We start from the raw sequence: 13,007 nt of genomic DNA on the forward strand, positions 1-13,007 counted from the left end.
AGGTTAAGTAAACCTGATTTATATTTCTCCCAGTTTTTCCTATACGTAGACTATTATTAATATTATTGTTATTGTATCATTTTCAAAAATAGGAGCATACCATACCAATACAGTTGTACCACTGTCAGGTCCAAAACAAACTCCTCCTAATTGCCAACCTGCTCTTCACCCCAATCTTACATTTTAATTTCATCACCATCCAACTTTTCTGCAAGTCCTGTTGGTACTATCTACTTAAAAAAAAAAAAAAAAGCCACTTCTCACTGTCTTTACTACTTTAAGTATAATCCAAGCCGTTATCATCTCTTGCCTGGATAATTGCACGAGCCTCCTTGGCTAGTGTCCGCACTTCCAACGTCACCCACTCCCACAATCCATTCTCTACACAACAGCCAAAGTAAGATGTTTACATGTCAATGAGATCATGTAAACCTTCTGCTTAGAACATTTCAATATTCACATCACTCCTGATGGCACTTAGAGTAGCATTCTAACTCATTACCATAGCCTTCAAGACCCATATGGTCCATCTCTACCTTCTTCTTGGGCCTCAGATCCTCTCACCTCTCATCTCCCCTTCCTCCTTGTTGCCTGCATTTCAGCCACATTGCCCTCATTTCTGTATCTGGAACATGTCACCTTCGTTCCTGTCTCAGAGACTTTGTACTTGTTCTTCCCTTTGTTTGGCATCTTCACATGGCTGGCTACTTTGTCATTTCTACCTCCCCAAAGACACCTGCTCATGCTACCTCTCTAAAGAATCTTATCCCTTTACTGCTGCATCCAATCTCAGTCTCTGCCATTTTCTTCATAGCACTTATCACTATCTGAAATTATTTGCTTACTTCTATATTGTCTGTCTCTCCTACTACAGTAGAAACTCCTTGAGAATAGGTACTTTCTCTTATTTATCTGAGTGCCTGGATTAGTGGGGCCAATAGTAGGCTTTCAATGAATAGCTTAATTAACGATGATTTAAACACACCAGCATGGTCATATATAAGGATGTTTACTGAAATATTGTTTGTATATTCCTCCAAATTCTCACTCTACTTTAGATAGTTGAATGAATGCTTGAATTGATTGCACATGGAAAAGAACTTTTTAGCAACTGGTGGTGATGGTAGAAGCATATACCTGATTAAGTGATAGTACAAAAGATAGGTCTGTTTAATTGTTGTAAAGATGGGGAAAGATAGTTTTACATATGGTAATTTCTGGAACAACATGGTTCGTTATAGATTATCAGTGAGCCAGTTTCCCCAGTCATTTTTTTTTTTTTTTTTTTCTCCCCAAAGCCCCAGTAGATAGTTGTATGTCATAGCTGCACATCCTTCTAGTTGCTATATGTGGGACGCGACCTCAGCATGGCCGGAGAAGCGGTGCGTCGGTGCGCACCCGGGATCCGAACCCGGGCCGCCAGCAGCGGAGCGCGTGCACTTAACCGCTAAGCCACAGGGCCGGCCCTCCCCAGTCATTTTTGATCAGTAAAAATCATTTTTTCTCGCACAGCTTCTTATTGCTTCTCTGTAAGTATCCAGCTGTTCCGGGGAAAAAGATAGCTCAATAAGTATTTTTGATGATTGGCTAGTGTATCCCCTCCCAAGTGTTACCAAAATCAGCATGAACCTTTGATTGATCTCTTCAGTCTCTTCACTGGGTCATTAGAACTATTTTTGGTACTGAAAATAGATGCATCTAACTCATGTTTCCCTAAGAGAGACACTGTCTTTACAAATGGAAATATGATGTTCACTCATTTCTGCTTCATAATATTTTAACATTTGTATAAAATCCTATGAACTACCTTTGTCTGTTGATTATAAACTTCTTTCTGTGAACAGTGTTTCTTTGATTCCCAAGACCAAAAATGATCAGTTTGGGTAGTTTTTCCCAACTTGTAAATATTAAAATGGTTTTTAGGGGGTAGAATAGCATTTTAATGCATACATTTATATGGATGTTTTGACCAAAATTAGCATAGATACAATCATATGGATGCAAGAATGATTTTAAGTTGCATATGATTAGGTGTTCTAGAAAGAATAAGTTTTTACGTGTAGATTTTTTTTACACTTGATCCAGATCAAATAATGTATAATACATTGTCTTTGAGCGTAAAATTCAATTTGGACAAAACTTGACCATGACAGGCTGTCCCATTTATCTTTTGTACCATCTTTATCTTAAAAGAATATCTTGAAAAGGATCTTAGAGATCATATATTCAGTCTTTTTATGGTGAGAATTATGACCCAGAGAGGAGAGGTGATTTGCTAAGGTTTCACCAGGTGATGGCTGAGCTAGAACTAGAACCAAGGCCTCCTTACTGAGCCTGTGTTCCCACCTTCGCCCCTGTGTGTTTGGGCCTTACATCCTATGCAGATGCTTAGTAAATACATTATGCTATAAAGGTGAATTCTGACATACAAAATCACTAAATAAGCTTTGTATTTTGATAATACTCAGTGTCTAAGAAGTGAGTTCAGCATCTGCCCCTCTTTCCCCATCTCCTCACTTTACCCCTCCCCCCTTGTAAAATGTACTAATGCATTTCTTAAAACTGGAAATATACCCTCCCAACCATATTCCTTCTTTCAGTTTCAAAGATAACTACATGATAGGGTGTCAATAGAGGCTAGCGTTTTCTTGGCCCATCCACACTCTGTGGCCTGTCTTGTGTGTGAATAATGCATATGTTTGTGAGACAGCTGGCTGAGCTTTTGAGAATAGTCAGTGTCCCTGGATGTTTTTTTTCCCTCTGTGCAAAGCTAAATGAACTGTATAGGAATTGAACCTATAACCTTGGCCTCATTAATTTACCTTCTGTAAAATCGCCTTTTGGAAATTTATGTACTACTGTAATGAGATTAGGAGTGCGGTTTCGTTCATTCAATAAATAGTACCAACACCGCGCTAATTGCAGCAGAGAGCGCAGAGATGCATAGGACAAGGTTTTTGCCCTCAAGGGATCAGGATAAGCGCACAGGTCACTAATGTAAGGGCAGAAGTGATGCCTGCTGAAGGAGAGGGGTTAGCAAAACGCTGAAATGAATCAGGAGAAGAGAGAGTGCTGCTTCCTGCTGGGAGGGCATCAGGGGCCCTTGAAGGATGGACAGGGTTTCCAGGAGTGAGAGTCGGGGAGAGGAAATGCTGGGTTGTGTAAGTGGCGGAATCCACAGAACCTCAACAGGGATGTTGGAGTGTAGCGAGCACAAGGGCAGACCGTGTGGGAGGACCTGCAGGGGAAAGTGGAGGAGGGAGAGGGTCTTAAATGTCCTACTAAGGTTATCATTTATGGTGGTCTTGAGTAGGGATGATTGAAGATTTCTGAGCTGGGAAGTAAGAGAATCAGAGCTCTTTAATAGGAAGATTCCTTTGTCAGCCACTGTAGAATGAGTTGGAGGGAGGAGAAGGTTAGGGAAGACCTCTTAGGAAGTGACAAGGGCCTGAACCAGTGTTCCCGACAGTGGGATGACAAGAAGCAGAGTAAGAGTGTGCAAGACTAGAACAAGCAGGACTTGGTAACTGAACCTGAGTGACTAGGAGATGGCAGTACCATTCCAGAAGCTAATAGAACATAGAGGCAGAGAGGTTCTGTAAAGAACATGAAAACATGAAGTGGAACATGGGGAAGAGGTTAGAGCTGGACATAAAGATTTGGGAAGTCATTTGCCAAGAGAGCCGTGTGAGCTGGGATAGTGGATGAGATCATTAAGGAATAGAGTGTAGAAATAAGAAAAAAGATGGCCAAAGGTAAAACTTGGAATAAAATCTTTATTGGTGATCAAGAAAATGAGAAAGAGCCTGAAAAATAGAGGAGGTGTTGTTAGAATGAGCTCAGTGCAGTGGTACAGAAACGGACGAGGCAGAGGGCTGCCAAAAGGCGTGCAGAGGCACATTTGCTCTGTCATCATTGAAACATGTTAATGAACAAGGAGGAAATGTAATTCATGTTTGCTTTAATTTTATAATTAAACAAATTTATTGTTTTAATTTGGATTTCACAGTGCATCTTTTTTGTGCTAGACTCTCTCTTCAACTTTTCTTAATGTGGTTCCACTACGTACTTTTCACTCTCAAGAAAGTTAAAAGCAAATCACATTCCTTGATGTAAGGAATGCAGTAGGACTTGAGAATTGATGACGTGGTGGGTTTTAGGATGACTGTTGTGAAAATGCCAGGTATCTGAAATCCTTCATTTGTTTGGGGGCCTACTCTGTACTACCAGGTACTGTTCTATACACTAGGGACACAGTGGTAAGTAATGGGGGATGAAAATCCTGCCCCCATTGAGTTTCCTTTCTTGTGTGGATGGGGCAAATATAAACAGACCAAAGAAGTAAAGTAGACAGCATGTTAGATGGTGATAAGCGCTAGGAAGAAAAATGAAGCAAAAACAGGGAGAGGGAGGTCTCAGGAAGGGATATTTTCAGTAGAATGGTTAGAGAAGGCCTGACTGAGAAAGTGACATTTGGATGAGGCCCTGAGGAGGTGAGGGAGGGGGCTGTGTAGATATCTAGGTGAAGAGAGGATAGCAAGTGCAAAGGCCCCGAGGTGGGAGAACGCCTGGTGTGTTTGAGGGCTACAAGGAGGGCAATGTTGCTGAAGTGGAGTAGGCAAGCAAGAGAGGTTAGGGAAGTCACGGGGGCTAGATTATGGCCCTCTGGTCATAGGGATGACTTGGACTTTTACTGAGTTTGGGGGAAAGCCCTTGGATGGTTTTGAGCAAAGGAGTGAATAAGGGTCATTCTGGCTACAGGGGCAGGATGGGGGCAAGGAGGAACAGGGAGATCCACTAGGAGACTTTTGCAAATCCCAGGTAAGAGGTGTTGACAGCTTGGACTAGAGTGATAACGGAGGAGGTGTGGGAAGTGATCAGAATCTGGATGTATTCTGAGGGTAAAGTGAATAGAATTTAACAGATTGGATGTGTGATGTGAGAGAAGGAAAAGAGTTGGGGATGAGTCCACGTTGTTGTCTTGGTTTGCCAGAGCTGCTATAACAAAGTACCACAAACCAGTTGGCTTAAACAACAAAAATTTGTTGTCTCACAGTTCTGGAGGCTAGAAGTCCAAGATTAACGTGTTGATAGGATTGATTCCTTCTGAGGGCTCTGAGGAAAATTTGTTCCATACCTCTCTCCTAGCTTCTGGTGGTTTGCTGGCAATCTTTGGCATTCCTCGGCCTGTAAAAGCATCACTGTCTTCATCTTCACATGGCATTCTCCCTGTGTGTGTGTCTGTGTCCTAATTTCTCCTTTTTAATAAGGACACCAGTCATATTGGATTAGGGGCCCACGCTACTCCAGAATGACCTCATCTTAACTAGTTGTATTTGCTATGACCCTATTCCCAAATAAGGTCACATTCTGAGGTCCTAGGGTCTAGGACTTCAACGTAGGAATTTGGGGGAGGACACAACTCAGCCCATAGCAGTTGCCATTAACTGAGATGAGAAAGTTTGTAGAAGGAGCAGATTTGGAGGCAGGGAAAAGAAAAGTTATGGACATGTTAAGTTTGAGGTGCGAATCAGACACGCAAGTGGAGATGTCAGATAGACAGTTAGGTAAATGGGTTGGAAATTCTGGGGAGAATAAACATTTGGAGATAAACATTTGGAAGTCCCAGGCATATTGATGATATTTAAAGCCAAGAGACTAGACGAGATCACTGAGAAAGTGAGTTTGGAAAGAAGAGGAGAGTTCCAAAGGCTAAAGTTAAGAGGCTATTAAGTTTGGGGACCAAGACCAAGGCTCACAAAAATGTTAAATACAAACCCCTTGTAGCTTGTCGTTGTGAAAAAGCAATTACGTGTTAATGATGATTTTAAGTTATATTCTGATTATTTACAAAGTCGTGGTGTTTCCCTGTGAAGTGTAAGAGAGTCAGAGTATGGATTGAGTTTTACTGGCTAATATGCTGAAGAAGTTACTGGTGCTGAAATGGAATGTTTTGAATGCCATAAAGAAGTCAAAGGACGCTAATAAAAATAATAAAGAGCACTTTTCTCAGGAGGAGAAACAACTTCGGAGAACATTGTTTTAGTCCTTGATTTAAGAAGTCATTTTCTAGAAAGTCAGTCATGCTACAATGCTCTGAGCAGCTGACTAGTTTGTTCCTTCATTTATTTTTAGTGAGAGTGTAGTTAAAACATTTAAAATTGTTTTTTTAAAAAAATTATCGATGCAATATTATCATGTTTTAGCTATTTTGAAAACCAAAGAAATTATCACCAGAAAATAACCATTCTAGCCTTTTGATATGTTTTCTTTAAGTCTTTTCCCCACATTCCTGCTGTTTCACACATTGACAGAACCCATGACAGCAAGGTGATGGTGGTGACAGATAAAAAGTCTCTCCAAAGTTTTCTGAACATATCCAGCTTGCATTTCTCTGAGCTATTGTGCATTCTGCCGCCTCTGCCCGCTTTGTCTGTCTGGCTATCATCTAGTGGTGCTTCAAAACTCAGTTCAGCTGTCACGTTTTGGGAAGTGCTTCCTGACTGGTATATTCCCTCCCTTCCCAGTATGGAAGGCTGAACCTATAATGTCCCACCTTATTACCCTGCACCATAGCACTTACCATAATAGTTCATGTCCTCACTAACTTTGAGGACAGAGACTGGGTTTTTTATATTTATTTCCTCAGTACCTTGCACAGGACCTGCAGGTAGTTATTCAGTAAATGCATGTGGACTAGGAATGAAAAAAATCAACTTCTTTGCCTGCTCGGTACACATCTGTCACTAAACTATGTTTCCCTATTAGAATTTAACACAATTTTGTTCAGAATGTGGCATTAACTAGCACGGTATTATATATCTTGAGAAGATTCTCCTTGAAAAGTATTCATACTGATTGTTGTTTAAAGGGTTAAATATGTCCCTAAACACTGTCACTCAGATCCTTTCAGTTTCTTACCATGAAAGACACCTGAGATATTTACCATATATGGCTTTTTTTCCTATTGACTGTGTCCCTTCAAATTAGCAAGCAAAATGAAGTAATTTGAACCTACCTATATAAGGTGACATGGAAAAAATGCAGGAACTTGGAGGAGTTTAAAATTGCTGGCAGTAGAGGCAAGAATTTTGAAATTTTAATTAGTGGATTGTTTTGGAAAGGGGAGAGGTTTTATCTGGCATAATTGAGATACATAATCTGAGTCTGGGTGAAGTGAGTTGAGAAGTCTTGTAATAGCTCTTTGATGCCAAAAATACTTCCATGATGACTCGGCTCAAGATTCTTCTCCTTCTTGCCCACCTAGAATACAAATAATATTTTTTGGTGAACTTTCTCAAAAACGGGAAAAGGAAGAAAAAAGTTTATATATGATTATTATTTCTTAGTACTGAGAACAGGCTTTGCTGTACAGAATTCATGATAGCGTTACTCCAATGACAGAGTTGTACCTTCATTTTCTTTCTTTCTTCATTACTTTCATAGTATGTGACCAGTACATACTGAATTCATTTATGGAACTGTGATTATTATTGACAGATTTTGAGCTAAGCTGTACAGCATATCAAATGTGCCGTTACAGTATAGTTATTTAAATCTTGATTTCTTTCCCCAGCTCTACTTTACGAAGTGTTTCTACTGGATCCTCAAGACCTTCCAAAATATGTTTGGTGTGTGGGGATGAGGCTTCAGGATGTCATTATGGGGTAGTAACCTGTGGCAGCTGCAAAGTGTTCTTCAAAAGAGCAGTGGAAGGTAAATGTTCATGTGGGTGTTCCTTTTACATATCTTTTTTCTAGTATGTAGTTTACTTGCACAGTTAACTCTATAACATTATTGGGAAATAATTCAAAAATATTTTTTGATGTAATCTGTCAGTGATAAATAGTCATAACGCCTTATCTAAAAACCACCCAGAGATTTTCCACTGAGCCATCTTTAATGGGCAAAATTTGAAATTGCAAACTGAGATCAACCAGTCAAAAAGAATTTTTCGTTGTTTGTCTCAGTTTGCTTTTTAGTGAGACTTAGACAAATAATTTTGTGCCATCATAAATTTAATTTACATGATCTGAAAGACTGTTTTTACTAGGCACACACAGAATACATCATTTCTGCCTTTTCTGTGTTTCTGTATAAATCTATGTGTTTGTGGTAAAACATTAATATCAGGGTCATGTCTATAATTTAAGTTGTGTTCCATACAGGATAATTTCATTTAACAGCTGCTTCAGATTCCAGGTCCTGGTGTGAGTCCTACCTTTGTTCCTGCTGAAAGTTTCCGGACCAGGACACTGAATGAAAAATTTGAGATGCTCTAAGTATATTTAGGCTAGCTTTTGCTTCTGTCTGAGTAATTGTACTTCCCATATGTCAAAGTAAAGTAGTGTAGAGAAGGGCATTTGGAGTGGGAGCCTCTGTGTTACCCTACCTATGGGTCAGTCTTCATATTAGAACCCACGTTTTGGCTATTTCTACAGCGTACCCTTCTCTGCTTCTGAAACAAAAGGTTTTCTAGATGTTTTTGCTTAATTTTTGTTGTTTTAAGTAGTTTCTAGGGAAGTAGCTGAGGAAAGAATTGTTTTTGTAACTGAGATATAAATAAAGATGAAAAAGCCTAAATGTCTTTCCATCTTTTTCTTTCATTGGAAAGCTGATCAATAATGGATAATGAAACTGGATGAGCGCCTAAGACTTTTACTAATATAGCTTATTCCCTATTTCTTTGGGAATTAGAATTTTATCGCTCATTTGCATGAAACAAGTCTATAAATTTTAAGTAGAAATTTCATGAGAGTAATGAATTATTTGTTTTTGTTTTGTATTCTTTTACTGTTTTATTGTGTGTGAGAGAGAGAGAATATGTGAGAAATATGACTTTTTGTATCAGAACTTTTTTATTTTAAAATAAATTATTTTTATAATACTTGATATCCTTTGAGGCACTAATGTTGCAAAATTATGGTGTATGGAGGTTATTTTATGCCCCTTTTGCAGATGAAAACATTTGGGATTAGACCTAGTCAACTAACCTATTTAGAATCATAAGGCCAAACTTAGACCCGTATTAAAGCCTTATGACTCCAAACCTAGGGTCTCCTAACTCCAAATCTCATAATCTGTTCTTTCCATTTTCTATAATTCTCTAGTTCATGAAAATGCTACCCTATATGTCCTTCTGTTCATGCCTACTTGGTGATAATGAAGGAAATTATATAAGCATTGAGAAGACACCATTAGGTACCCTTAGTATCTGTGTATGTGTATGTGACTATGTATGTCTGTACATACACATACACAAACATCTGTGTGTATGTTTTCATATTTGAGTATTTACTAACTTTGTTTTTTGGTTTTCCTTGATAACCTTAAGCTCTTCCTTAGATTATAAAAGCAGAGAATTCTAAGCAGCAGTGGGTAGAGGGAGCTGAGATGAGAGGAGTCAAAGCCAAAAGGAACTAACGACACCAAGAGCAGAACTGGAAATGATCACTAGAGAGGAGACAGGAAGGAAAACATAACAGTCTGCGCTCTGAGTTTATTGGCTTAAGGCTTTATGCCCTAGAGCATACCAGTCTAAAGCTTGGTATAATTGCAGAGTGGTGACTGTGGAGGGAGACTGTAAATCATTTTTTAAACGTGTAAATTACGTTCTTTGTGTTCTGTTTAATGGGATGTATGTATGTGCTTTTTTTCTTCTTAAACATTTGATATAAACACACTTAGAAGTCTCATCCAGAATACCTTGTTTGCCAATAATGTCAATTAAGAGCCATATTATTGTGCCTTACAAATGGAAATTTATAATTTTATTTTTAAATTTCAATTGCTTATCTGCCTTGAAGGTTTGTCAGGACCTTTCAATCTTAAAAATAAAAAGAATAAATATATATATATATATATATATATATATATATATATTTTTTTTTTTTTTTAAATAGAGTTCTCCCTTGTGGTGGAAACTGGACTGGCTTTAGGGTCAGAAGACTTAGTTTTAATTTTTGGCTCTGCCACTCACTAGGTGTGAAATTAAGGCAAGTTATTTAATTTACCTGGGCCTTGGTTTCTTTGTATATAAATGGGAAAAGTAGTATTGTCCTGCCTTAAATACTGCTATGAAAAACTACATGAAAACAAAATGTTTTTGCAGGTTTAAAAAATTGTAAAGTGGCATCAAAATAATAGATCTTTATTGTTCTCTAGGAACAAATGCTAAAGTTCTCTGGTAATGTCTGTGCAGAGAGTTCATGTAAATGACACAATACACTGTTAGGTCTTTCTTTTTTCTTTGTTAGAGCTTCATTTTTCCCGTAATATATTATTTTGTCCATAGTGCTGCCCTTTGATGTTGTAAGATCCTTCTAGACTAGCAGTTCTCAAAGTTCTCAAAGGGTGTGTGTGGGGAGTGGGGTAATGGAAGGTCTATCAAAATTTTCTGGAGGGGCTTTTCCCCATTTTCCAGTGTGTACTGGACTGTTCAGATTTACTCCTCTAATGAACCTCTGTAACTGATGAGGGCAGTCCCACCTTGGGGAGTTGCACAATAGAAAAAATATTGAAAAGTCTACCAACTGGACTTTTAGCTCCTCTGTTAGACATCTTTAGCGCAGGACAGAGTCTTATTTCCAGAAGGTAGCAAGACTGCAGATACTTAGTAGCCACCAAATAAATGTTTGAATATACCTATGTGGTATAAGAGCAATCAAGGTTAAATGGCTTCCCCACAAATCAGTACATTAGCAATGAAACTGGCCCAAGAATTTATGCAAGCCTTTTGACTTCTAATCTGCAACTTCTAAATCTAGTCTGAGTTTTGACTATCTCGGTCTCTTTCCAACTGTAAATTGCTGTTGGTTTCATCTCATGTGTATTTTGGTTTGTGATCCCTCAGTGAACAGAGCTGACTATATTCACACTATTTTATAACCTAATTTCTTTTTTGGATACTCAGTATACAAGCAGTGTCTGGAAGACACAGCTATCACAAATCAGTGAAGAGTTATAAGGCTGTAAAAGAAGAAGAGAGTTCATTATTATATAAAGTCAGCTAGATTTATATATTTGTAAGCAGACTTGTTGGGCTAAAGAGTTCATATCTTGGTGAGGTCAGCCAAATGATATGATGTCAGTTTCCACACTCAGACATTTCCCTTTAAGTAAGAGACTTATAAATCTATTCCCTGAAATGAAATTGCTTTAAAAGATATAATTGTAGATTAATCTCAGGGTTCCTCAAGTATGAGTATTTTAAGACATCCAAGCCTGTGAATGTATACTTCATTCCTTTCATATGTAGTTTACATCATATAGGTCAAAATCTTTATATTTATAGATTGATTATTCTATAGGGGAAAATGTTTTGAGGAAATGTAATGGTTGATTAATAGTTAATTTTCTTTGCTTTTCTAAAACTAAATTCAGAGGAAAGCGTGTCTCACCGTTTTATATACCCAAGTTATCCTTATCAATGCTGTGTGTGCTCATGATCAAGAGGGGACAAGCAAGGGTGTGAGCAAGTAGGATGGACAATAAAATTGTGCCACAGAATGAAGAACTTAGATTTGGTGGACGCAAGCTAAATCAAGATGATATTGTATAATCATTGAAATATAGCTACCCCCTTATACTTGGGAAAATAAAATTAAGGAAATGATAAAGCAAGGAAATAATTTAATAATTTTTAAATGTCATCAGTTCATGACATGATACAGCCCTCAGTGTTCCCATGAGCCATGTACAGGAAGCTAATGAACATCAAAGTTCATTATCACTACTATAAAACTGCTGAGTCAGAGATGGGAAACCAAACTGTTCTGGCTTACAGTTTTCTCATGAAACACTTTACAGATTTTTTTTTTTTCCTTTACCAGAAATTAGGAACAGGTAACTTGATTCTAATTACTTGCTGTAAGAGCTTAAATAAATACCTACACAGTAGATTATCTGTATGATTTTTATGAATACTCCTTTCCTCTGTACATAAGCATAAGGTTTTAGTGTTAATTGCAAATGTTTGCGCATATTTTTGATAGCCCTTCAGTTGGTTGCTATGGGAACATGAAAGCCATGACATTTAGGCCAACCTGGAAGGTCAGGGAAGGCTTCTTAAAGAACTGATCCCCAAACTGAATCTTGAAAGATTAGAATTGGCAATGCTGAGGAGGGATAAGGGCAGGCTGTCTGCACAGGGCATCAGAAGCAATTTTGTGTTACCACTGTGAAAATTTGAGGTGTGAGGTGATAGAAGGTGAGGCTAAATGTACAGATTGGGTCCAGGTCCTGGACTCTAAGGAGGGGCCTGAATTTATCCTTCAGCAAAACAGAACCTCTGAATATTTTCATGCAGCAGAACGCTAAGTTCAGTTTTGCATTTACTATCTGGCTGCAGGGAGGTATGCTTGTTTAAAGGGGGATAGTTCTGGCGGCTGTTTCAAATCGTTTAGGTAAGAGATGACCAGGGATGGAACTAGACCAGCAGTGTTAGGAATTGAGAGGAGAGGACAGTTAACAAGACTATCTGGGATGTAACGTGGGTGGTTCTATACTGGAAGTAAAGAAGCAAAGATCTAGGATGATTCTCCAGACTCAGCTGCTGATGCCCTTTGCTGAGATTAGGAGCACTGGAGTGGGAGCAGCTTTGGGGGCATGGGAGGAAAGGTTCATTCATTCAGCAAACATTTATTCAATATCTGCTGAATGTCAGACATCATTTTAGGCATACCTGGGGACAACTTGGATGAAGATCAGGTGAACAAAACAGACAAAGATCTCTGCCCTGATGAAGCTTACATTCTAGTGAGGAGTGCTGGGGAGATTAAACATAATAAATGAGTTATTTATGTAGCATATGAAAAGTTGATAAGTGCTATGGAAAAGAAAGCATTGCCAGGATAAAGGGGATTGGAATGAGGTTTCAAAATTTAGGACAATGAGTTTGAAATGTCTATAGAACATTCAAGTGTCTAACAGGAAGTTGGGTGTGTGATTCTGAAGCTTGGGGAACAAGGCAAGACTGAAAATAAAGATTTTGGAATCATCATCTATGA

The 13,007-nt window shown here is 38.5% G+C and overlaps 1 protein-coding gene across 1 annotated transcript in view; it reads left to right on the top strand.

The window, feature by feature from the left end:
- The window catches only part of NR3C2 (nuclear receptor subfamily 3 group C member 2), a 324,642-nt gene that overhangs the window by 151,632 nt on the left and 160,003 nt on the right, over positions 1 to 13,007 (top strand). The window contains exon 3 of the mRNA XM_004420901.2: positions 7,577 to 7,716. Coding sequence (XP_004420958.1) covers positions 7,577 to 7,716 — 140 coding nt within the window. The remainder of the gene's footprint in view (positions 1 to 7,576; positions 7,717 to 13,007) is intronic.

The sequence above is a fragment of the Ceratotherium simum genome, chromosome 12, assembly GCF_057802395.1.
Source record: "Ceratotherium simum simum isolate JZ-2026a chromosome 12, ASM5780239v1, whole genome shotgun sequence".
In the NCBI taxonomy this organism is placed as follows: Eukaryota; Metazoa; Chordata; class Mammalia; order Perissodactyla; family Rhinocerotidae; genus Ceratotherium; species Ceratotherium simum.